Source organism: Sphaerodactylus townsendi, linkage group LG10, assembly GCF_021028975.2.
Source record: "Sphaerodactylus townsendi isolate TG3544 linkage group LG10, MPM_Stown_v2.3, whole genome shotgun sequence".
NCBI lineage: Eukaryota > Metazoa > Chordata > Lepidosauria > Squamata > Sphaerodactylidae > Sphaerodactylus > Sphaerodactylus townsendi.
Genome location: NC_059434.1, coordinates 85,561,306 through 85,587,049, shown reverse-complemented (window position 1 = coordinate 85,587,049; position 25,744 = coordinate 85,561,306). Strand labels below are relative to the sequence as shown.

General features: G+C 47.5%; 1 protein-coding gene across 1 annotated transcript in view; it reads left to right on the top strand.

Moving 5' to 3' along the window:
- ADAM33 (ADAM metallopeptidase domain 33) overlaps positions 1-18,277 on the top strand; it is a 77,983-nt gene extending 59,706 nt beyond the window's left edge. The window contains exons 16-23 of the mRNA XM_048509995.1: positions 1,199-1,276; positions 4,406-4,514; positions 5,122-5,269; positions 8,256-8,376; positions 9,690-9,941; positions 11,589-11,752; positions 15,196-15,213; positions 17,388-18,277. Coding sequence (XP_048365952.1) covers positions 1,199-1,276; positions 4,406-4,514; positions 5,122-5,269; positions 8,256-8,376; positions 9,690-9,941; positions 11,589-11,752; positions 15,196-15,213; positions 17,388-17,439 — 942 coding nt within the window. The 3' untranslated portion in view covers positions 17,440-18,277. The remainder of the gene's footprint in view (positions 1-1,198; positions 1,277-4,405; positions 4,515-5,121; positions 5,270-8,255; positions 8,377-9,689; positions 9,942-11,588; positions 11,753-15,195; positions 15,214-17,387) is intronic.
- The last annotated feature ends 7,467 nt before the right edge of the window (positions 18,278-25,744 follow it).

The window sequence follows — 25,744 nt, the reverse complement described above, 5'->3', positions numbered from 1 at the left end:
GGTTTTCCAGATGAAAAGTTCTTATGGTCCTCTTCCCCTCCTCCCCACCCACCCATCTGCATGTGGGGTAGCCAACTTCCAGGTGGTGACTGGAGATCTCCCACTATTACAGCTGATCCCCAGGCAACAGAGATCAGTTCGCTTAGAGAAAAATGGCCCCTTTGGAAGGTGGAATTTATAGAATGTATACCCCACTTTTCTCAGCCATAAGGAGTCTCAAAGTGGCTGATAAACCCCTTCTTCTCCTCACAGCAGACATCTTTTGGGACTCTTTAGTTTGGAGAGGAGACGTCTGAGGGGGAATATGATTGAAGTCTATAAAATTATGCCTGGGGTAGAAAATGTTGACAGAGAGAAATTTTTCTCTCTTTCTCACAATACTAGAACCAGGGGGCATTCATTGAAAATGCTGGGGGGAAGAATTAGAACTAATAAAAGGAAACACTTCTTCACGCAACGTGTGATTGGTGTTTGGAATATGCTGCCGCAGGAGGTGGTGATGGCCACTAACCTGGATAGCTTTAAAAAGGGCTTGGACAGATTTATGGAGGAGAAGTCGATTTATGGCTACCAATCTTGATCCTCTTTGATCTGAGATTGCAAATGCCTTAACAGACCAGGTGCTCGGGAGCAACAGCCGCAGAAGGCCATTGCTTTCACCTCCTGCATGTGAGCTCCCAAAGGCACCTGGTGGGCCACTACGAGTAGCCGAGAGCTGGACTAGATGGACTCTGGTCTGATCCAGCTGGCTTGTTCTTATGTTCTTATCTTGTGAGGTAGGTGGGGCTTTGAAGCGAACCATGACTAGCCCAAGGTTACCCGACAGGCTTCATGTGGAGGAACTGGAAACAAACCCAGTTCACCAGATAAGAGTCAGCCGCTCATATGGAGGAGTGGGGAATCAAACCTGGTTTTGCAGATTAAAACTTGCTCCTAACCACTACACTATACCTGAAGGAAATGAGTGCTATGGAAGGTGGAATCTATAGATTTCTACCCCATTGAAGTCCCTCCTTGCCCCAAATTCCGCCTTCCTCAGGCCCCATCCCCAAAATATCCAGGTACATCCCATCCTGCTTACAAAATGAAGGAACAAATTATTCTGCAGAGGAGTGGTTAAAACTTTTTGGGAATAAGAAAATAAAGTCCCGTTAGGTGCTCATGGGCCAGTCCGATTCAGTGGAAATTCTCATTGCAGGTGTGCAAAGAACAGCGTTGCCTCAACGCTTCCGTTTTTGAACTGGACAAGTGTCTCTCCCAGTGCCACAGCCATGGGGTGAGTAATTAGCTGCTTGCTTTTGGATCCCTATGAAGTCAGATAGGCCAAAGGCACTGAAAAGAACAAACCACAATGAAGCTCATTCTGTGACATGGCAGCCAAGAAAGCCAATGCAATTCTGGGATGCATCAATAGGAGCATAGTGTCCAGATGGAGGGATGTAATTGCACCACTCTACGCTGCATTGGTCAGACCTCAGCTGGGATACTGTGTTCAATTCTGGGCACTGCAATTTTAGAAGGATATTGACAAGCTGGAACGGGTCCAGAGGAGGGCAACTAAAATGGTAAAAGTTCTGGAGTACATGCCCTATGTAGAAAGAGGGATCTGGAGATGCTTAGTCTGGAGAAACAAAGGTTAAGGGGGGGAGGGCATGATAGCTATATTTGAAGGGATGCCATGTCGAAGAGAGAGCAAACTTGTTTTCTGCTGCTCCAGAGACTAGGGCCAGGAGTGATGGGTTCAAGGTGCAGGAAAAGAGACTCCACATGAACATTAAGAAGAACTTTCTGACCGTCAGGGCTGTTCAACAGTGGAATTCACTGCCTCGGAGAGTTGTGGAGTCTTTTCATTTTGAGGTTTTTAAAGAGAGGCTGGATGGCCATCTGGAGTGGTTTTGGAGATTCTTGGCCATTTGTCAGGAGTGCTTTGATGGTGTGTTCCTGCATTGCAGGGGGTTGGACTTGATGGCCCTTGGGGGTCTCTTCCAACTCTATGATTCTGTGTCTCTCTAGTAATATGGCCTCAGAAAGTTTAAAATGAATCGTGTGGTAATAGACCAAATGGCAGACTCGAAATAAGGCGGCTTCATGTCCCCAGCATTCGAACCACCGCATTCTCACCCCTCTCTTCCCCGGGCAGCTCAGGAGAATTTGTATTCAGTTCTCCCATTCCCTAGTACGGTTTTGGGAGTTAGGGCCACTCAGAGGACTTGGTGGGTAAATGGGGCTGTGCCCAAATAAACTCAAAAATACACGCGTTGCACTCTGGCTGTGTCTAATCTTATATATTAATCTTATATATAATTGAACAACTCAACACTTCTATTTGTATTTACATTTCCTTATTTCTCTGACAAGGTTCTTAAAAATACAGCATAAGTCTTCCAACTCTTATAACTAAACATAAATAATCACTTAGTCCATTCAATTCTCTATTCAGAACCAAAACTTCAGTTCCATATAGTCCATGTATCAATTCTGTAGGTTCTACATAGAAACGTCTCGTGCGTATAGAACATTTTTCGTGCGTCTTCCTCAGTATGGCAGTATTAGAAGCCTCAAAGAACTGATGGAAGTTGTTTGAACATACTGGCATACTGAGGAAGACGCACGAAAAACGTTCTATACGCGCAAGACGTTTCTATGTAGAACCTACAGAATTGATACATGGACTATGTGGAACTGAAGTTTTGTTTCTGAATAGAGAATTGAATGGACTAAGTGATGATTTATGTTTCGTTATAAGAGCTGGAAGATTTATGCTGTATTTTTAAGAACCTTGTCAGAGAAATAAGGAAATGTAAATACAAATAGAAGTGTTGAGTTGTTCAATTATATATAAGATTAATATATAAGATTAGACACAGCCAGAGTGCAACGTGTGTATTTTTGAGTTTATTTGGGCTAATGTTGACATTGCACTCTTAAAGATAGTTGGTGATTAAATGGGGATGTGAACATGGATCTCCTAGTTCAACACTTTAAACACACCAGTTGTAATCCATTTGTTTGACTCATAATGGTGGATTGCATTGGGTCACCGTCGCTACCCATTGAACACTTCTTCCCTAAAACAACAGCAGCTGTAGCTCCCGCAGGATGGCCGACATGTTTGTGTTGTGTTGTATTGTCCCTGCAGTCCTTGAGCTGTGAATTGACAGCCCAGTTCCTTTTACATCGTTGACTTTTGCAGCTGAATAGATGTAAATTCCATGCTGTTCATAAAACTAAAGCACAGTTCATAAAAATCTTCTCCACGAACTGTTCCCAAGCAGGCAAAGGCTACCGGTGAATTGAAAATAGGACATTGGCCACCCAATAAAGTGAATGAGAAGATTAGAGGGAAACACAGTTAGTTCACGTTATAAAACATGAGCCTCTCTTCAGCCAAATTAATCTTTAATGTTCCAGGAAAAGCCCAAATGAGAGAAAATACAGGCCAAGCGTTTTTCAGTAGTAGAAGTGAGAATGTGCTTTTATGTCTGGAATGGGTCACTTGGTATGGTTATGATCATTTAATTTATATTTATATTTATTTAATTCTGGTTCCATCCATGTTACCCTCCTAGAGAGGAGGCTGGCCTCTCCTTCTTCTTTTTGGGGAGATTTTAATGATTTGGGCTATAGGACGCCTGTTGCTGTTATATTAACCGCTGTTTCAAATAGATTTTAATGGATTTTAGTATTATATTGATTGTTGTGTGGTCACTATTGTGAACCTCTATTTAATTGTGTATATATCAATGTTGTGCACCGCCCAGAGCCCCTTGGGGATGGGGCGGTTTATAAATCGAAAAACAAACAAACAAACAAACAAATAAATATGCCGCCCTCCCCTGCAAGGCTCAGGGCAATGTACAACAACATAATAGCAACATCAATCCTAATATCAACAACATCAATAAACATAATATCTCAAATATCAAAACATCATTAATCATGACGTAATCAACGTAATAACACTTCATAACATAGCAGCATAATAGCATCATATCATAACAGCATAATAACATCACAACAGCACAACAGAATAACATCATAAACATACTAATATCACATCAAACAACAAAAATAACAGTTGGCATAACGTCATGACTAATAACGTGAGTTGACTCAGATGGCAACTTTCTGTTCTTGTGAATGTTGTTAACGGGGGTCAGAAACAGGGAAGCACCCTTTTTGGACCAGGATCTGCACTGCACTGTAAAGGGCTTATACAAACCAAGGTCCGAGTCTGGTCGCCTTGTCTCCTCCAAATTACATGAGCTCTGCAGCCTCCTGCTGCTTTGAGTCTCCACCCCTTTCTGGGTCAACCCATTCTGGGCACGGGGGTTACACAGACACATCTGTTGGCCTCTTCTCCTGCAACAGGGATCCAACCCTGCATTATCTTCAACTCTTCCAGGTTTGCAACAGCAACCGACACTGCCACTGCGACGCAGGCTGGGCTCCTCCGTTCTGCAATAAGCCGGGCCTGGGGGGCAGCGTGGATAGCGGGCCCGTACAGTATGACAGTGAGTGCAGTATTTATGGAAATAAGGGGAGGGGTCTAGGTCCGAGGCAGCCCCCTGAAAGAACCCAAGTTGATGATTCTGGTTACATGGGGTTAGTGCTCCCACTTCTAGGTTGGAAAATACCTGGGGGGGTGGAGCCTAAAGAGGTTGGGATTCAGGGAGGGACCTCAGTGGGGTATAATGCCCCTCCCAAAGAAGAAGAGGAGGAGTTTGGATTTATATCCCCCCCTTTCTCTCCGGTAAGGAGACTCAAAGGGGCTGACAATCCCCTTTCCCTTCCCCCACCCACAAGAAACACCCCGTGAGGTGGGTGGGGCTGAGAGAGCTCCAGAAAGCGGTGACGAGCTCAAGGTCACCCAGCTGGCATGTGTTGGGAGTGCACAAGCTAATCTGGTTCCCCAGATAAGCATCCATAGCTCAAGTGGCAGAGCGGGGAATCAAACCTGGTTCTCCAGATTAGAGTGCACCTGCTCTTAACCACTACACCACGCTGGCTCTGCTGTGTTTGCCCTGCCTAGATACACAAGGTAGTGCAGGTTGCTCTGTTGACCACGGGTACTTCTGTCTTCACCTTCTCCCACTCTGGGCTTCATTCTTCTTCCTACAGATCACGAAGCCATCTTGCTGGGCCTGCTCCTGGTCTTCGGGCTGATGCTGCTGGCGTTCACTTTCGGACTGTATTTCTGCCACAGGCGGGAGAACTCCCTTCTGAACAAGTGGATCAAAGGCTTGAGGAAGAGCCAAGAGACCTACAAGTGAGTAATGGCAGCTGTGAAAAAGGCAGACTCTATGCTGGGGATCATTAGGAAAGGAGTTGATAATAAAACTGCAAGGATTGTCATGCCCTTATATAAAGCCGTGGTGCGACCGCACTTGGAGTACTGTGTTCAGTTCTGGTCGCCACATCTCAATAAGGATATTGAGGAGATAGAAAAAGTGCAGAGAAGGGCAATGAGGATGATTGAAGGATTGGAGCACCTTCCTTATGAGGAGAGGCTGCAGCGTTTGGGACTCTTTAGTTTGGAGAGGAGACATCTGAGGGGGGATATGATTGAAGTCTATAAAATTATGCATGGGGTAGAAAATGTTCAGAGAGAAATTTTTCTCTCTTTCTCACAATACTAGAACCAGGGGGCATCCATTGAAAATGCTGGGGGGAAGAGTGAGGACTAATAAAAGGAAACACTTCTTCACGCAACGTGTGATTGGTGTTTGGAAGATGCTGCCACAGGAGGTGGTGATGGCCACTAACCTGGATAGCTTTAAAAAGGGCTTGGACAGATTTATGGAGGAGAAGTCGATTTATGGCTACCAATCTTGATCCTCCTTGATCTGAGATTGCAAATGCCTTAACAGACCAGGTGCTCGGGAGCAACAGCCGCAGAAGGCCATTGCTTTCACCTCCTGCATGTGAGCTCCCAAAGGCACCTGGTGGGCTACTGCAAGTAGCAGAGAGCTGGACTAGATGGACTCTGGTCTGATCCAGCTGGCATGTTCTTATGTTCTAATGGGGGGCAGGCTGAGGGGGGCTTCCCAGATGCTACTGAATTTCTCTTCCCCCTTTCTGGGTTTTACCAGAACCTGATTGACTAGAACATGATTTGTTTACTAGAACGTAATTTAGTAGAACATGAACACATTGTTGGAGGTGGTGCTCCATCAGATGTTTCTCTTGTCCACATGGGATAATCCTGTTGCAAGAAGAAGAGTTTGAATTTATACCCCACCTTTATCTCTTGTAAGGAGACTCAAACATTTCTGTCCTTTAAGGACACGTGTAATCTGGGCATGGCCCACCCACCCTGGGGGGAAGGGGAGGGAGGGGAGAGGGCCCATCATCTAGTCGTGGCCCACCCACACTCGGGGTAGGGGCTTATAAACTCCTTTCCCTTCCCCTCCTCACAACAGACACCTTGTGAGGTAGGTGGGGCTGAGAGAGTTCTGAGAGAACGGTGACTAGCCCAAGGTCACCCAGCAGGAATGTAGGAGTGGGGGGAAAAAATCCAGTTCACCAGGTAAGAGTCCACCACTCACGTGGAGGAGTGGGGAATCAAACCCGGTCCTCCAGATTAGAGTCCATCTGCTCTTTATCACTACACCACACTGCCTCTCACACTAGCAAATAATGGTGGTTTGCCATCTATGGGACCCACTTCTTCGTTTTGCTTCCCCCCTCTTTGGGAGGGTTTTAATTGGGTTTTATTGCGTGACGCCATCCTTGTTAATTTTATCGCTGTGTTTTAATTCTAATTTAATGGGGTTTGTTTGTATGGGTTGTAAGATGTAATCATGTTGTGCACCGCCCAGAGCCCTTCGGGGGTTGGGCGTTATATAAAACCAATAAACAAACAAACAAACAAACAAACATCCCACAATATCCAGTGATCTGTAAATGCAGCCAGAATGCCAGCACATAGGTTGTATTTTCCCTGTTTATAAAGCAGTTCTGTATAGGAAGAAACTTGTGAATACCACATGGGGGCCACACATCAAGTGCTTCTCTGCGTGGGAACCCATGGTAGAGTCCATAGAATTATTTGTCATGTGAGGTTATTCCATGTAACTACCAGAGATCGTTCAACCTCCTGCAATGCTCCGGCTAGCCATCCATCCCTGCATGAATCCCTGCATGCATCCGTCCATACATGCATCTGGGTGTCTGTGCATGTGTGCGTGCATGCGTCCATCCATCTTTCTGTCTAGCCAGCTATCAGTCCATCCACCCATCTGTCTACCCACTGGTCCACCCCTCCATCCCCTCTAATCTATTTAGTCCATCCAACCTATCCAATCAAGCTGCTGCATTTCATCCCATCCTGGTCTGCAAGGGGTCACACACACTTCTCTCCCCCATGTTATCCTCACAACCACCTGGTGAGGTAGGTTAGACTGAGAAAGAGTGTCTGGCCCCAAAATCACCCAGTGAGCTTCATGGTTGAGTGGGAAGTCAAACTTGACTCTCCCCATTTCTTTTCTGATGTGCTAACCACTATACCACAGTGGTTACACCTTTAAGGGAGGGGATGGGGAAAGTTTTCTTTGTCCTGGGATATTTTGCCCCAGAGACCTCATACTCAGCAGTGGCGTAGGAGGTTAAGAGCTCAGCAGTGGCGTAGGAGAAGCAGCAGTGGCGTTGGAGGTTAAGAGCTCGTGTATCTAATCTGGAGGAACCGGGTTTGATTCTCCGCTCTGCCGCCTGAGCTGTGGAGCCTTATCTGGGGAATTCAGATTAGCCTGTGCACTCCCACACACGCCAACTGGGTGACCTTGGGCTAGTCACAGCTTCTCGGAGCTCTCTCAGCCCCACCCACCTCACAGGGTGTTTGTTGTGAGGGGGGAAGGGCAAGGAGATTGTCAGCCCCTTTGAGTCTCCTACAGGAGAGAAGGGGGGATATAAATCCAAACTCTTCTTCTTCTCTTCTTCATTCCTTCTGTCTAAGCACAATGAAGGGGGATAAGGTAGACGTTAACATTCTCAGCACCTTTACCGAAACTACATTTCCCAGAATTCTTGGTGGAGGGAAGCCATGACAATTATACTGGTAGAAAACTGTCATAGGTTTGTAGTGAAGAGATGCCTCCAAGAAGGGTTAAAGGATTCTCTTGTTCAGCATTTCTCTCCGTTAACTACGCTACCCCGCTTTGATGTTGGAAGAGTCATGTCCAGACCGGGAGGTGGAGCCCATGTTTGCAAGTACGTAACTCCTCGTGCCTCTGTTTCCCCTTTGTGCTGCCGGGCAGGAATGGGGGCATCCACCGGAAGACCACTGTGGGGCACTCGAATTCGGCCTTCACTTTGCAAGATGTTTCTTCCTCCTCCCCCCGCTCCTCCTCAAAAACTGTGAACAGCGCTTCCCACCAAGTAAGTCGGCTCCTAAGACCTCAACGCAAACAACACAGGCTTTACGGAAGCCGCAAAGTCTTATGTCAGTCTCTGCTCTTAGGCTCCTGCTTCTCTTAGTGATTCCCACAGAAGAGTGATGCGGCGGCCAAGAAAGCTAATACGATTCTGGGCTGCATCAACAGGAGCGTAGTGTCTAGAGCAGGGGTAGGGAACCTTTAACACTCAAAGAGCCATTTGGACCCGTTTTCCACGGGAAAAGAAAACACTTGGAGCCGCAAATAATTTTTGACATTTAAAATAAAGATAACACTGTATATATTGGGTTTTTTTAACCTTTTACTCCGCTCATTCTGAGAAGCACATGGATGCGCCCGCCCTGCTGCCTGCAGGGTGGGCAAGGATGAAGCCGGCGGCTTGGCCTTGCCGGCCGCCGGGAAAGCACCCGCCCCGCTCCAATGGGGCGGGCGAGGGGGAAGCCCGCAGTGCGGCCCAGTCGACCGCAGGCAGTTGGTGCGCCCGCCCTGCTGCCTGCAGGGCGGGCAAGGATGGGGCCGGCGGCTCGGCTTGTGGAGCCACAGTGCAAGGGCAGAAGAGCCGCATGCGGCTCTCGAGCCACAGGTTCCCTACCCCTGGCCTAGATCGAGGGACATAATTGTACCTCTCTATTCTGCACTGGTTAGACCTTACCTGGAATATTGTGTACAGTTGTGGGCACCACAATTCAAGAAGGATATTGACAAGCTAGAACGGGTCCAGAGGAGGGCAACCAAAATGGTCAAAATGGATCCCATGGCCTATGAGAAGCGGTTTAGGGATCTAGATGTGTTTACAGAAGAGAAGGTTAAGGGGTGACATGATAGCCATGTTTAAATATTTGAAGGTGTGTCATGTTGAAGAGGGAGCAAGCTTGTTTTCTGCTGCTCCAAAGGCTGGGACCAGGAGTCAAGGTACAGGAAAAGAGATTCCACCTAAACTGTAGGACAGTGGTGGCGAACCTTTGGCACTCCAGATGTTATGGACTACAATTCCCATCAGCCCCTGCCAGGATAGCCAATTGACCATGCTGGAAGGGGCTGATGGGAATTGTAGTCCATAACATCTGGAGTGCCAAGGTTCGCCACCACGGCTGTAGGAGGATCTTTCTGAGGATCAGGGCTGTGTAATAATTGAATTTGCTGCCCCGAATGTGGTGGAATCTGTGGTTGTGGGGAGAAGGAAGATCGAGGATAGTCCTGAATCCAGTGGAGGCTGTTTTTCTGTCTCTTAGGAAAATGTCCATTTCTTTGAGGGGCATGATCTCACTCATAGTTTTTTTCGTGTTCTCTCCTTAGGCAACGAGAAGCATTTTCCCACCCAAGTCAAACCCTCCTCAAAGCGCCTCTCAGCTCATCAACGTTGTCCATCCCCTCTGCCCCGCGCCCAGCCCAGCGGCTGCTCTCCAGAAAGACCTGAAGCCCTGCCGACCTCCTCCTCTGCCCATCCACAAATCCTTGGCCGTTCCCTCCAAGACCCAGTTTGGCACCGAGAACAAACTGCCTCCACCAAAGAAGCCTCTTCCGAACAGTCCTGTCAGGACCCCTTTGGTGAGTCTGGCTAGTCCACAAAGGCATTTCAAGGCTGCTTGTGTGGATGGTGGCCTCTATGGAGTTACACCCTGTTTATTTTATTTATTTATTTATATATCACATTTATAAACCGCCCATCCCCAAAGGGCTCTGGGCGGTGTACACTAGGCCAGACACAATATTACATACGATTGGCCAAAGCAACAATACACAGAATAAATAAATTAAAACAAGTTAAAACAATTTACAGAATTCATAAAACAAGCAGCATCAATACGATATATATAACAATAAGATTATAAAGTGTTATAAAAGTATGGTGCCCGGACCCAAGGCCAGGCGGGGGGTAGCAGTGTAGGTTAGATGTTATATTGGGCGTGCCAATGATGGAATGGCACGCAACACAGAGGCATCCCAGAGGGGGAATCCTGTTGCAGGGGCGTATCTGCCAGAGGGACATGCAGTGGTCAATTGATCCCGGGCACCACCCATTAGATCATATGGGGGGCACAAAATCGCCACCATACCCCTCCCATGGAGAGGCCAGGAGCCTGCCACTGGCCTTCCGAGCACCTCTTGGCCCGGCCCCGGCAGGCTGCCCAGGACCACCACCGCCCTCCTCCACCAGTTCGAACAGGTATTGCCCCGGGTGCCATTTTCTGCCCTGCTGAGATCCCTCCCCCTTTGAAACCCCACCTCCCCAAAACTCCACCTCCAACATATCTAGGAATTTCCCTACGCAAATTGGAGGGCGCAGGAGGAACGGGCCGAGTCTGCGCCCTCCTGGGACAGAGGACAAGAGAAAGGGAAGAGCTCGATTTTTAACTGAAGGATTCTTAAAAACTTATTAATTTGTTACTTTAAGTGGCTAAGAGTTATCCTTCAGTACTCAACAGTGCTGCTTTCCTAGCATCTAGAAAAGAATAGAATAGAATAGAATAGAATCTTTATTGGCCAAGTGTGATTGGACACACAAGGAATTTGTCTCCGGTGCATATGCTCTCAGTGTACATAAAAGAAAATACATTTGTCAAGAATCATAAGGTACAGCACTTAATGATTGTCATATAGGTCTAGTAAGCAATCAGGAAACAATCAATAGTAATAAAAACATAAAATGTAAAATCATAAAATAAAATGAAATGTCAGCACAGGCTATAGTCATACAGTCATAATTGGGAGGAGATGGGTAATAGGAATGATGAAAAAAGTAGTGCAGTAATTATATAATAAATATATAATAAATAGTTTGACATTATCGAGGGAATTATTTGTTTAACTGAGTGATGGCATTCGGGAAAAAACTGTTCTTATGTCTAGTTGTCTTGGTGTGCAGTGCTCTGTAGCGACGTTTAGAGGGTAAGAGTTGAAACAGTTTATGTCCAGGATGCGAGGGGTCAGTAAATATTTTCACAGCCCTTTTTTTGACCCGTGCAGTATACAGGTCCTCAATGGAAGGCAGGTTAGCAGCAATTGTTTTTTCTGCAGTTCTGATTATTCTCTGAAGTCTGTGTCGATCTTGTTGGGTTGCAGAACCAAACCACACAGTTATAGAGGTGCAGATGACAGACTCAATGATTCCTCTGTAGAACTGTATCAGCAGCTGTATCAGCATCTAAACCTGGAGGGAGTGAAGTGATCCTGTACTGTTTTCTTCTCCGCTAGGTCAATCCAAGCCAAAGGCCGCCTCGCAGGCCTCTGCCAGGGAACCCCCTTCTGGCTAAGGAGCGGCCGTCGGCTCCGGGTCAGGCCTTGCTGGTCATGGTGCCTCCCACCAACTTCAAGCCGGCCAGTGTTGGTTCCACAAGTCCTGTCTCCAAACCACTCAAGTAAGTTGGTATCGAACTTCAGCGTCGCGGCAACCTTGGTGGCCTCCAGATGATGAGCAAAGAAATGGCGGAGAGGGTGTTACAGAGATATAAGTGGGCAGCAGAAACCAAGAGGAAGAAAGTTCTGGAATATAGCTTGGGCCCCTTCCGCACATACAAAATAATGCATTTTCAAACCACTTTCACAACTGTTTGCAAGTGGATTTTGCTATTCTGCACAGCTTCAAAGAGCACTGAAAACAGTTTGAAAGTGCATTATTCTGCATGTGCGGAAAGAGCCTTGGTCTCCCTTCCAAATATTTCTTTCATATTTTTTTGGCCTTTTTTTTTTAAAAAAAGTTTAAGTTTATTTCAAACATATTAAAATGTACATACAAATAACATAATAATAACAAAAAAACTAGTTATATAATTATTCCCTAAGCAGGAATACTTAAAAACATTAATTATTGTCTTTCTAGGTGGTTGACTACACCATTCGTCTAAATTAGCATAAAATTAGGATGGGGAAAAAGAAAAATACAGTATGACTATTCGTATAGAAAACTATTCTAACATCTTAACAATGTTAACTACTCTAGGAATTAATTTGAGCGAAGCAATGTAGTGAATACTTTCCACTGTTATAGAAATTATAAATATTAATGACTATCTTTAACACAATCTGGTTTGCTATGACAGGGTGGTATTGAATTTATCCAAAAAGTTTTTTTTTTCTCAATGGTTCCCAAGCAATTTCTTGCTTCCGGTCACTTTCAATCTGTAATGATAAGGATAGAAGGTCTAAATCTATATAGGTCCATAGTCTGTTGTACCAGCCTCTTAATAAAGGCAGTTCTTCGATTTCCATTTTCTGGCTATCTCAATCTGAGCAGCTGTAATCGGGTAAATTAACAGTTTAGTATATGGTTTAAGTTGTTTATCGTTATAGAGTTCTAAAAGATAAATGTCTGGTAATCAGTTAAACCTTATTTGTAGAATATGTTCATTCATATTCAGGGTAGATGTTAGATTTGGTGTTTAACATCCCAGGAAGTCTGGGGAAATACATGTCGACTGTTTTAGTTGATAGTTCCATGGGAATGTCAACTCAATGCATGGCAGCTGTGAAAAAGGCAAACTCTATGCTGGGGATCATTAGGAAAGGAATTGAGAATAAAACTGCAAAGATTGTCATGCCCTTATATAAAGCAGTGGTGCGACCGCACTTGGAGTCCTGTGTTCAGTTCTGGTCGCCACATCTCAAAAAGGATATTGAGGAGATAGAAAAAGTGCAGAGAAGGGCAATAAGGATGATTGAGGGACTGGAGCACCTTCCCTATGAGGAGAGGCTGCAGCGTTTGGGACTCTTTAGTTTGGAGAGGAGACGTCTGAGGGGGGATATGATTGAAGTCTATAAAATTATGCATGGGGTAGAAAATGTTGACAGAGAGAAATTTTTCTCTCTCACACACAATACTAGAACCAGGGGGCATCCATTGAAAATGCTGGGGGGAAGAATGAGGACTAATAAAAGGAAACACTTCTTCACGCTACGTGTGATTGGTGTTTGGAATATGCTGCCACAGGAGGTGGCGATGGCTTGGATAGCTTTAAAAAGGGCTTGGACAGATTTATGGAGGAGAAGTCAATCTATGGCTCCCAATCTTGATCCTCCTTGATCTGAGATTGCAAATGCCTTAGCAGACCAGGTGCTCGGGAGCAGCAGCCGCAGAAGGCCATTGCTTTCACCTCCTGCATGTGAGCTCCCAAAGGCACCTGGTGGGCCACTGCGAGTAGCAGAGTGCTGGACTAGATGGACTCTGGTCTGATCCAGCTAGCTTGTTCTTATGTTCTTATGTTCTTATGTTTTCATTGATAGGCGGCTGTTTCAGAGCTTGAAAAGGCGAAGGGGTGACAAGACGGCAGGGTCCTGTCGCATTGTGGGCCATGGAGGCATTTTTAAACAGCTGCTTTTAAAAAGGCACTGGCATCCATGCATCGTGCCCCACAACACCGTAACATCTAGTTTGGCCCTCAAATTGTGAAATTTGATCATGTTCTGGAAAAAATCTAGACTCATATCCGCATCTTCCACTTCAAATGAAATCAAGTGATTTGGATACTTGCAGTTCTCTTTTGGGTCACAGGCATGCGCAGTGTGGGAGAGTAATTAAGAGCAGGTGGACTCTAATCTGGAGAACCAGGTTTGATTCCCCACTCCTCCACATGAGTGGAGGACTCTTATCTGGTGAGCTAGATTGTTTCCCTGCTCTTCCACATGAAGCCTGCTGGGTGACCTTGGGCTAGTCACAGTTCTCTCCAAATTCTCTCAGGCCTCACAAGGTGTCTGTTGTGAGGAGAGGAAGGGAAGGAGTTTGTAAGCCCCTTTGGGACTTACAAGCCCCTGTAAGGAGAGACAAGTGAGATATAAATCCAAACTCTTTGGCTGTTTTCAAATTTGCAATGCCCTTCAAGCTGGTAATCTAGAGGCCCAATAAACTGGGTGTCTTAAGAACATAAGAACATAAGAACAAGCCAGCTGGATCAGACCAGAGTCCATCTAGTCCAGCTCTCTGCTACTCGCAGTGGCCCACCAGGTGCCTTTGGGAGCTCACATGCAGGAGGTGAAAGCAATGGCCTTAAGAACATAAGAACAAGCCAGCTGGATCAGACCAGAGTCCATCTAGTCCAGCTCTCTGCTACTCGCAGTGGCCCACCAGGTGCCTTTGGGAGCTCACATGCAGGAGGTGAAAGCAAGTGGCCTTAAGAACACTTAAGAACAAGCCAGCTGATCATCAGACCAGAGTCCATCTAGTCCAGCTCTCTGCTACTTTCGCAGTGGCCCACCAAGGTGCCTTTGGGAGACTCACATGCAGGGAGGTGAAAGCAATGGCCTTAAAGAACATAAGAACAAGCCAGAAGCTGGATCAGACCAGAGTCCATCTAGTCCAGCTCTCTGCTACTCGCAGTGGCCCACCAGGTGCCTTTGGGAGCTCACATGCAGGAGGTGAAAGCAATGGCCTTAAGAACATAAGAACAAGCCAGCTGGATCAGACCAGAGTCCATCTAGTCCAGCTCTCTGCTACTCGCAGTGGCCCACCAGGTGCCTTTGGGAGCTCACATGCAGGAGGTGAAAGCAATGGCCTTCTCTTAAGAACAAGCCAGCTGGATCAGACCAGAGTCCATCTAGTCCAGCTCTCTGCTACTCGCAGTGGCCCACCAGGTGCCTTTGGGAGCTCACATGCAGGAGGTGAAAGCAATGGCCTTCTGCGGCTGTTGCTCCCGAGCACCTGGACTGTCTTGAAGGTCATATTGTGAAGCTGGGGGGAGGGATTGAAATACGCAAATCTTAAGTGTCCAGAAACTTTGATATTTTGGAAGGCTTTTTGCCAGAGAATCAAGCCGTGTCAGCAATTAAACTGTCACCACGAAGTGACATCTTTCTTTTTTGTTTCCTACAGATCTATTCCGCCACAGAGGTGAGTGTCGCCTGCCCCCTGCTACAAAGAGACCCTGTTTACACACACACACACACACACACACACAGAGTTTTAATTCAGTATAATAACGAACCCTGCTCTACTGCCAACCACCCACCACTCTCCTCCTACAGGAGAAAATAAACCAACCCCACCCTCTTTAGCAAGAGAGTGGGGTTAAAGACTTTGGCGTCAGACCTTGAGACCCCATGAGGCCCACGATTTGGTGGTGGTGGGGGTGGAGTAAGAAGTTGAAGGTAGAAAAGCAGCTGGAGTGGAACTGGAAGGATCTTTGCCCTTCCTGCCACCCCCCCAAAGAAGACCGTATTTGTGATCCGCTGGTGTTCCTTCATGCCGACTTGAAACATCATTTACATTTCGCTTTTAGAGAGTCAACAGTGGTGCAGTGGTTAAGAGCAGGTGGGCTCTAATCTGGAGAACCATTTTTATTTCCCCAATCCTCCAAATGAGCTGCAGACTCTTATCTGGAGAACCAGGTTCGATTCCTCACTCCTCCACATGAAGCCTGTTGGGTGACCTTGGGCCAGTCACAATTCTCTCTGAACTCTCTCAGCCCTGCCTGCCTCACAAGGGGTCTGTTGTGGAGGGAACAAGGGAAAGCAGTTTGGAAGAAGAAGAAGAAGGAGGAGGAGGAGAAGGAGAAGAAGAAGAAGAGTTGGATTTATATCCCCCCTTTCTCTCCTATAGGAGACTCAAAGGGGCTTACAAACTCCTTACCCTTCCCCCCTCACAACAAACACCCTGTGAGGTGGGTGGGGCTGAGAGAGCTCCGAAGAACTATGACCAGCCCAAGGTCACCCAGCTGGCATGTGTTGGAGTGCACAAGCTAATTTAGTTCACCAGATAGAGCTCCACAGCTTGGGCAGCAGAGCGGGGAATCAAACCCGGTTCCTCCAAATTAGAGTGCACCTGCTCTTAACCACTACGCCACTGCTGCTCCTTGAGTCTCTTCATAGGAGAAAGGCAAGGTATAAACCCAAACTTCTTCATTTGCACAGAGACGTGTTGATGTTAGTGATTTATTTGCAAACTTCATTTACAATCTGTTCCTCTCCCCAAGACTCAAAGCAGACTGCACAGTGCCATACAGTGCTCTATAATACAGTGCAGCAAACGGTACTGTGAAACAGAATTGCAGCCCTTAAAACGGTATAATGCACGCAACGGAGTCATCTAGTGCAAACCGCAGTGCCCCCAAATGCGATTACCGATGCAGAGAAGCCACGGGATGGTATGGCAGCGGAAACAATTACAAAAATGAAAGCTACCTGCATTTTCACAGCTGCGTAGCCACTTTGCAAGGATAACAGCCCAGTTTAAGCATGCAAATGGCAAGTCCTGTAGGACCTGTTGGATTCCAAAACGTACTTGAAGCTGGCAAGCGTGGTTTGTGTGCCCTTTGCCAGGTTGTAACCTGCCGAATCTTAGAAGGCAGGTACAGCCCAAGCAGGGTTCTAAAGATGACCACAGGGTTCAGACAGGTTCGTAAGAGAGTTGGTTTGTCAGTGCTGGAGTACTGGAGCACCTTCCCTTTGAGGAGAGGCTGCAGCATTTGGGACTCTTTAGTTTGGAGAGGAGACGGCTGAGGGAGGATATGATTGAAGTCTATAAAATTATGCCTGGGGTAGAAAATGTGGACAGAGAGAAATTGTTCTCTCTTTCTCACAATACTAGAACCAGGGGGCATTCATTGAAAATGCTGGGGGGAAGAATTAGGAGTAATTAAAGGAAACACTTCTTCACGCAACGTGTGATTGGTGTTTGGAAGATGCTGCCACAGGAGGTGGTGATGGCCACTAACCTGGATAGCTTTAAAAGGGGCTTGGACAGATTTATGGAGGAGAAGTCGATCTATGGCTCCCAATCTTGATCCTCTTTGATCTGAGATTGCAAATGCCTTAACAGTCCAGGTGCTCGGGAGCAACAGCCGCAGAAGGCCATTGCATTCACCTCCTGCATGTGAGCTCCCAAAGGCACCTGGTGGGCCACTGCGAGTAGCAGAGAGCTGGACTAGATGGACTCTGGTCTGATCCAGCTGGCTTGTTCTTATGTTCTTAGTGCTAGTAGTCAACCTGGCAGATACCCCAGAGCTCTGTACCGGACCCCGTAGTTATTCCTTTGTGTCTGACATACGGTTTTCTCTCCTTCTCTAGGCCGGCTCCAGGTTTGAAAGTCCAGTCAGTTTCCCGCCGCTTCCAGAAATGACAACGGTGGAGACGAAGATCCCAGTTGATGGCTGGCAAACTTCCTCACCCTCCTTATTTGCACTACTGCGGTTGACGCAGGCATTTTTTGCTACCAAAGACAATGATTTTTATAACAGGGGACTGGTTTTGCCAATGACGAAGAAGGGGGAGGGGGAAACGGTGCTGCCCGAGAAATCGGTAGTGAGCTGCCACCGACGGCTGGAGTGGCAGGGCCTTTACGCAGCCACCACGGCAGAAACTTGCCGGGCTCCTGGATCGCGGCCCGTGGCCTCCGCCGTCTAGACCCCTCCGGCTGCAGGTTTACGGAGAGCGTAGTTCTGATCACACTTGAAAAATGGTGGACTGTGATTAGCTGCCTCCTTGTTTTGCACAACCTCATGGGATAACCCTTCCTCTTCCTCCTCTTCCTCTGGAGTCCAAGTGCTGGATATTGTCCATGAACAGGTGTCATGGAGTCACATGGGTTTCCAGAAAGGCATCCAAAGGACACGGCGCCCTTTAGCGGCAGCGTCTTTTCTCGTTCGGGTGGGCAGTGAATTTTGTGTACCTCGTCCTGGAAAGGGCAACCCTGCCTACTGCACACAAATACTTACAACTCTCTTGGTCCGTTGGTAGGGCTGCCAATCTCCAGGTGGGACCTGGAGAACTCCTGGAATTACCGCTAGTTTCCGGACAACAGACATAGGCGTTATCCTTCCACAACCCCCACAGCCGTCGCTGCCCCGTCGTCTTCCTGCCAACTGTGCCTTCGACAGGAAGAGGTTGGGAACTCCCAAACCTCCTGCCCCCCCCTTCTGAAGGGTAACAAAGGAATAAAGGGCTTTTTCTTATTTAAATACAGACTGATGTGCATTTTGTTTGGCCAAGTTAGAAGTTCCTTCGTTGGGCGTGACATGTTAAAAGCCCCCGTGTGTCAACGTGCCCCTGCTCCTCGATCAAATAGTTCCGAGCGATGCTTATTAAGCAATCTAAAAGCAGATCAATAAAACTACACCCATAGCAATAAAACCGGCAGTCCTGTATAAAGCCGTAAAACCGTCAAAACATAAGTGACATTACGTAGCAAGATTATAATGGCAGCAAAGTACTTCAGTGAGTAGCACAAAATATCCCTGCTCTGAGAGGAACAGAGCAGCATTATGAAAACATTAAAATTTCCCCCCTCCGAAGTAGCTAATGTAGAATGTGAACTCTAATGTCTGGGATATGAAAGCCAATCGTGAAACTTTAATATTGACTGGATTGATCGCTATGCAAAGAAAAGAAGTGGGCAAATTTAAAAGAAGAAGACTTTGGATTTTTATCTCCCCTTTCTCTCCTGCAAGGAGACTCAAAGTGCCTTATAATCTCCTTTCCCTCCCCACCCCCACAACAAATACCCTGTAAGGTGGGTGGGGCTGAGAGAGTTCTGAGAGAACTGTGTCTAGCCCAAGGTCACCCAGCTGGCTTGTGTTGGCGTGCACAAGCTAATCTGGTTCACCAGATAAGCCTCCACAGCTCAAGTGGCAGAGCTGGGAATCAAAACCAGTTCTCCACATTAGAGTGCACCTGCTCTTGACCACTATACCACCCTGGTTTGTTTAGATTGCTCTATGCTTTGGGAAGCCTCCAGAGAAGGCTGTGCTCTGTGAAAGAGCGTCTGCTTGGCATGTAGAAGGTTCTGGGTTCAATCCCCGGCATCTCCAGTTAAACGGATCAGGTAGTAGGCAATGGGAAAGACCTTGGCCTGAGATCCTGGAGAGCGGCTGCCAGTCTGAGTAGGCAATACTGACCTTGGTGGACTGATGGTTGGATTAATAGAGTTGGAAGAGACCCCCAAGGGCCATCAAGTCCAACCTCCCCTGCCATGTAGGAACACACAATCAAAGCACTCCTGTCAGATGACCATCCAGCCTCTGTTTGAAAACCTCCAAAGAAGGAGACTCCAGCACTCTCCAAGGAAGTGCATTCCACTGTCGAACAGCCCCTATTGTCAGGAAGTTTTTCCTGATGTTTCGGTGGAATCTCTTTTCCTTCACCTTGAACCCATGACTCCTGGTCCAAGTCTCTGGAGCAGCAGAAAACAAGCTTGCTCCCTCACCAACTTGACATCCCTTCACATATCTAAACATGGCTATCATATCACCTCTTAACCTTCTCTTCAGCAAACTTAACATACCCAGCTCCCTAGTTCTCTCCTCGTAGGGCACGGATTCCATAGGGGATGTTCTCCATTGCTCAAAAACACCTGTCTCGTAGAATTCATATCCCCAGGATGTAGGGATGGGTACTGATTTAGGTGGTTTAGACCAGTTCGTTCTTAGGCATGATGATGAAATAGAAGAAGAAGAAGAAGAAGAAGAAGAAGTAGTAGTAGTAGTAGTAGTAGTAGTAGTAGTAGTAGTAGTAGTAGTAGTAGTAGTAGTAGTAGTTTGGATTTATATCCCCCCTTTCTCTTCTGTAGGAGACTCAAAGGGGCTTACAATCTCCTTGCCCTTCCCCCCTCACAACAAACACCCTGTGAGGTAGGTGGGGCTGAGAGAGCTCCGAGAAGCTGTGACTAGCCCAAGGTCACCCAGCTGACTTGTGTGGGAGTGTACAGGCTAATCTGAATTCCCCAGATAAGCCTCCACAGCTCAAGCGGCAGAGCTGGGAATCAAACCTGGTTCCTCCAGATCAGAGTGCACCTGCTCTAAGTCACTGCTCTTAGCCACTACGCCACTGCTGCTCCATGCTGCTCCATGAACATGCTGCTCCTGAACCTAGAACCTCTAGGTTCAGGGATAGTAACCCAGTTCTCGGGGCAGCAACACAGGAGAGTCTTTGTCCTCTGTGCCCACTTCTAGGCCTTCTGAGGGCATCTGTCTGTCTGTCTGTCTGTCTGGGATGCTAGCCTAGATGGACCATTGTCCAGACCCAAAATGGCTGGTCTTATAATCTCACATTCACTCCAAACCACCAGTAGAAGACCATTGCTAAGATGATTAGAGGGTTGGAGCTCCTTTCCTATGAAGATTGAAGAGTCTGGGACTTTTCAGTTAAGAAAGGAGACAGCTATGGGGGACATAAAAGAGGTTTAAAAATTATGCCCGGGATGGAAAGAAGATAACTTTTTGTGCCTCTCCCAAAGCCTGGAACTCGCTGGCACCCAATGAAGATGAGGTGGAGTAGATTCAACTAAGATTGAGCAACATCGAACAAAGTTGGGAAAATTTGGATTTGGCTTGATTTGGCTGTAAAATTATCAGTACGGCCGAATTAGCCGAATCCCCGATTTGGGTTCGTTAGCATTTTTTTTGGCATTTTTAGCATTTTCCCTTTTTTGCCCTGTAGGAGGGTGTAAGTTTAAGCTAGCAGCACCAACATTTCAGGATATCTTCAGGGGACTCTCCTGGTGATACCACCCAGGTTTGGTGAAGTTCGGTTCACGAAGTCCAAAGTTATGGTCCCCCAAAAAGGGTGCCCCATCCCCCATTGCTTTCAATGGGAGCTAATAGGAGCCATGCCGAATCACCAAGCCTAGATTCAACACGAGCAAAAGGAATTACTTCTTTGCACAGCGAGAGATTAAGAGGATGTTGTGAAGGTCATAGTCATAGAGAGCTGTAAATGTGGATAAGATAAATTCATGGAGAAGGGGTCCATAAGTGCCTGGAGGGAACTAGCCGTAGTGACTGAAGGGAACATTCAGAGACAGTCAACCTCTGCATCCCTGTGTCAGGAGGCAACATATGGCCTCTGTGCCCTGTGGTTGGATCTCCGGAGGAACTGTTTGGCCAGTGTGGGAGACTGAATGCTAGACAAGATGGTCCTCACTGGTCTGATCTAGCAAGGCTCTTCTTGTGTTCTTATGAAGGCCTTGGTCTTTGCTCTTATGTTCTTATGACGGCCTCAACCTCTGCCCTATTGTTGGATCTCCAGAGGGATTGGTTGGCCACTATGTGAGAGAAGCTGCTGAACTAGGTGGACCACTGGTCTGATCCAACAAGACTCTCATTATGCTCTTATCAGGGGAAGGTCTTGGCCTCTATGTCCTGTTGTGGTCCCTCCTGAGGAACCGGTTGGCCCTTGTATGAGACGGGATCCTGGATGAGATGACCAGTAAACTAATCCTGCAGGGGTCTTCTGATGTTCTAACACCGATGAAAAACTAAATAGCAAGAGATCATCTATTCCATACTATGCATCTGTCTTAATGCTCAGGTGCCACCGGGTGGCAGTAGAGGACCACTTCCTGAAAGACAGCGGTGAAACCTGCTTGGCTCTGGAAGAGCTTCCAGGGGTGTGCTGTTTTCTCTTTTGTGTGTTGATCCTCCCCCCCCCCCGGCCCCCAACCCTCTCATCTCTAAATCCTATTTAGACGAGCTTCGCCATGAAATGCATCAAGCATCTCTGGAGGATGTCAGAGTATCTGAAGTGCTTGCCACGCAATTTTATCCTCTCTGGGAGGGGCCGGTAGGGGAGGACAGAGCTTTGAAATTGTGTCCAAAAGATTCCAAAGGGGCAGTGAGTATCAGGGGAGACCTCTCAGTGGAGGGAATCCTGCTTGCCCATCTCAAGCACGAGCCAAGAGAATTGGAATCAAAGAATCACAGCGTTGGAAGAGCCCTTAAGGCCATTCAGTCAACCCCCTGCCATGCAGGAACACACAATCAAAGCACTCCTGACAGGTGGCCATCCAACCTCTGTTGAAAAGCTTGCAAAGAAGGAGACTCCACCATCCTCCGAGGTAGTGCATTCCAGTGTCTAACAGCCCCTATTGTCAGGAAGCTTTTTCCTGCACCTTGAATCCGTTACTCCATGTCCTGGTTTCTGGAGCAGCAGAAAACAAGCTTGCTCCGTCTTCAGCATGACATCCCTTCAAATATTTCAGCATGGCTATCATGTCACCTCTTAACCTTCTCTCCTGCACATGAGAGATGTTCCAAGTATTTGACAGGCAATGTTGTTCAAGAATCCCCCACTCTCTTCCCTCATTTGGAATAGCCTCTCCAGCATCACAGTGGCTGCCGGGGGGTTGGGGTGGGGGGCGCAAAACTCAGATTTTGCACTGGGCTCAATTTTCCCTCTATGCCTCTGCCCAGAGGGGAGGGCAGAAGGAACTGCCAGCTGCCAGCTGGGAGCCCAGCTGGTGGGGGGCAGGGCGGGGGAGTCTGCCGTCTCCGGCCTTGGACAGCTGCTTTTATGAGCGCTAGGCCGGAGGCAGGGCTTGGGGAGGCGTGGCCATGCCCTAGGGGTGGGTGGGGGTGTGGCCCCACCCCCGAACCCCACCCCCCATAAAAAATCTATACCTACGTCCCTGGCCTCTGCTCCGCTGTGTGGACTGGGGGTAGAAGAGCGTTCCTTCATCTGACATCACAAACCATTCAAGCCCTTCCTTTCCACTGAACCTAACTAGGGTGGTCGGGCTCCAGTGATCTTCAGGACAGCCAGCATGGTGTAGTGGTTCAGAGAGGTGAACTCTATTCTGGAGAACCGGGTTTGGTTCCCCTCTCCTCCACATGAGTGGCGGACTCCTATCTGGTGAACTGGATTTCTTTCTGTGCTCCTATACTTGTAACCTGCTGGGTGAACCTTGGGCTAATCACAGTTCTCTCAGGACTCTCTCAGTCCCCACTTGCCCCACAAGGTGTCTGTTATTGGGAGAGGAAGGGCAAGGAGTGTGTATGCTACCTGGAGTCTCCTTACAGGAAAGAAAGCTGGGATATAAATCCAAGATCTTCTTCTTCTTCTGTAATCCCAACTGGCCTGCAGGTTATAGAGATGAGTTCCCCTGGAGAAAACAACTCTTTTGGAAGGAGGACAGTGTGACATTGTACCCCACTGAGGCCCCTCCCCTTCCCCACTGAGGCCCTTCCCCTTCCCCACTGAGGCCCCTCCCTTTCCCCACTGAGGGCCCCTCCTCTTCCCCACTGAGGCCCCTCCCCTTCCCCACTCCCTTTCCCCCACTGAAGCCGCTCCCCTTCCCCACTGAGGCCCCTCCCCTTCCCACTGAGGCCCCTCCCCTCCCCCAACTCTCTCCTCCCCAGACTCCACCCTCCTAATCTCCAGGAATTTCTCAACCCAGAGTTGGCAACTCCAATTCAAGCCTTCAAGACAACTTGAGCCAATTTTTTTAAAAAAACTATAATGAAATCTACAGCTACAATGAAACGAAAACTCGCCGCTATCAGAAAGTGAGCCCTGAAATAGCAATTAGATGCCACTGAAAACTTACACGAATCAACACGTTTGAATGTAAAGAAAAACAAATTAGGTGAAAGATAAGTATTGCTGGAGAAGGCATTTCAAAGAAGGTTGGGGTCAGTGGTGGGATTCAAATACTTTTAACAACTGGTTGCTTACAAGCATCATTTTAACAACCAGTTCTGCTGAAGTGGTGGTAGCTGTATTCCAAGTGCAGTTTGTACCGGGCTAGGAACTATGGCGATTTGCTCAGATGGAGATGATTGGTGAGAACTAACCCCTATTTGGTTAAGCAGACCTTGGGAGTCTGTAAATATGCAGCCGTTTGAGCACTTATCAGTCCCAATTTGCGCAAGCAAGTTGGCAGTAAGTGGCCATTTGGATCTCTTTTGGGGTGATGTTTATTTCTGCTTCAACTGAGTAACTCTTGAGCCCAGGTTGGACCAGCTGGAGATGAGTGGTTGTAGATAGCTCTAAGTGCTGGAGGATCGAGCTCCAGCTCGCCTCCTTCTTTTAGATCCTGGGTGAAGTTCATAAGTGAGGCCTCCTGGGTTGCGTAATCTGCTTCACATGTAGTTTGACACTCCAAGTGGATCCTAGTGGTGGCCGTTTTCATATGACTCTGAACTTGTCGGGAGTTTTGCTTGGTTGTGTCCTTATTGAAAGGACTTGTCATTGATAGAGCGTCTCTCCTTCTTTTCTATGGGGGGAAGAGGGGTTAAGCAGGCTACCTCATGGGTCATCAGACAGGGATCTGGGTGTAAAAATGAGGAAGTCACTAGCTGTGCGTTGTGGGACAGCTTCGAATTTACAGGTGGTGAAAACCAGATGAATCCCACCACTGGTTGGCGTCCATCACCCCAAAGGCCCTGTTTCTGGGAGCCAGCTAGCTAGGGATGCCCTGTTCTCCCTGGCTAGTGGTGGAGTGCCAAGAGGAGGCAGGGTTGCCAGCTCCAGGTTGAGAAACGTGTAGAGCCAGGGGATGGAGCCAGGGGTACACAGGGACCTCAGGGCGGTACAAGGCCATAGAGTCAACCCTCCAAACCAGCCATTTCCTCCAGAGGAACTGACTTCTGTAATCTGGAGATGAGCTGTAATTCCAGTCAATCTTCAGGTCACACCTGGAGGCTGGCATCCCAAGCTGGCATCATAAACGGCATGGAGTTTGGACCTCATGATCCATGGGCAGGTAGGTTACAACATCTTCCTCCTCCTCCTCCTCCTCCTCCTCCTCCTCCTCCCCTCCTCCTCCTCCTCCTCCTCCTCCTCCAGGTGCGGTGATGTTCTTCCAGCTTCTGGCAGCTTTATTGACGTTCCCTACTGCTGCAGCCGAAGCAGACCGTTGGGACCCGGCCAGAAGGCAAACAATTGAAAGGGTTCTGGCAACAGTGCTTATGGTAATTGCTTAATTGCTTAAGCACTGATTAATAAACAGAGCTTGTCTTTGTAGCAACATGCAAATAGCCTTGAATGGGAACTCTTGGAAAGCTTGGCGGGAGAGCTGGTTTCGAGCAGGAGCCTTGTTTATCGAAGAAGCCGGACAGAAGGGACCCCGGCGAGGAAAGGAGGAAGAGGGAAAGCGGTGGGGGTTTGGGGGGGGGCAATATGGCTGCTGAAAAAGTAGGGGTGGCGACCGTCCAGGTCGGGCTTAGAGTTCTGCCAGAGTTACGACTGATCTCCAGACTACAGAGATCAGATCCCTGGGGGGGAAATGACTTCTTCGGAAGGTGAACTGTGGCATTACAACCTGCTAAGATCCACCCCTTCCCAGTCATGATTCAAACCTGAATTTCCCAGATCCCAAGCTCATATTTAACCACTATGCCACACTGCCTCCCTGATTTTCATATGTCTTGCCCAGGCCCAAACCTAGGCTTGAAATCCACAAACTATTATTACGATTCCCATGAAGAATAAAATCCACCTGGTAAAGGGACCTGCACAGCTTGGAAATGATAATGAAGGAAAATTTATTTCAGGGAATAAAGGATCATTCATTGCTTTATACCCTTTATATATATACCATGTTTCCCCGAATATAAGACAGTGTCTTATATTAATTTTTGCTCCCAAAGATGCACTATGTCTTATTTTCAGGGAATGTCTTATATTTCTGTATTCTGTTCGTCAGGCATGCT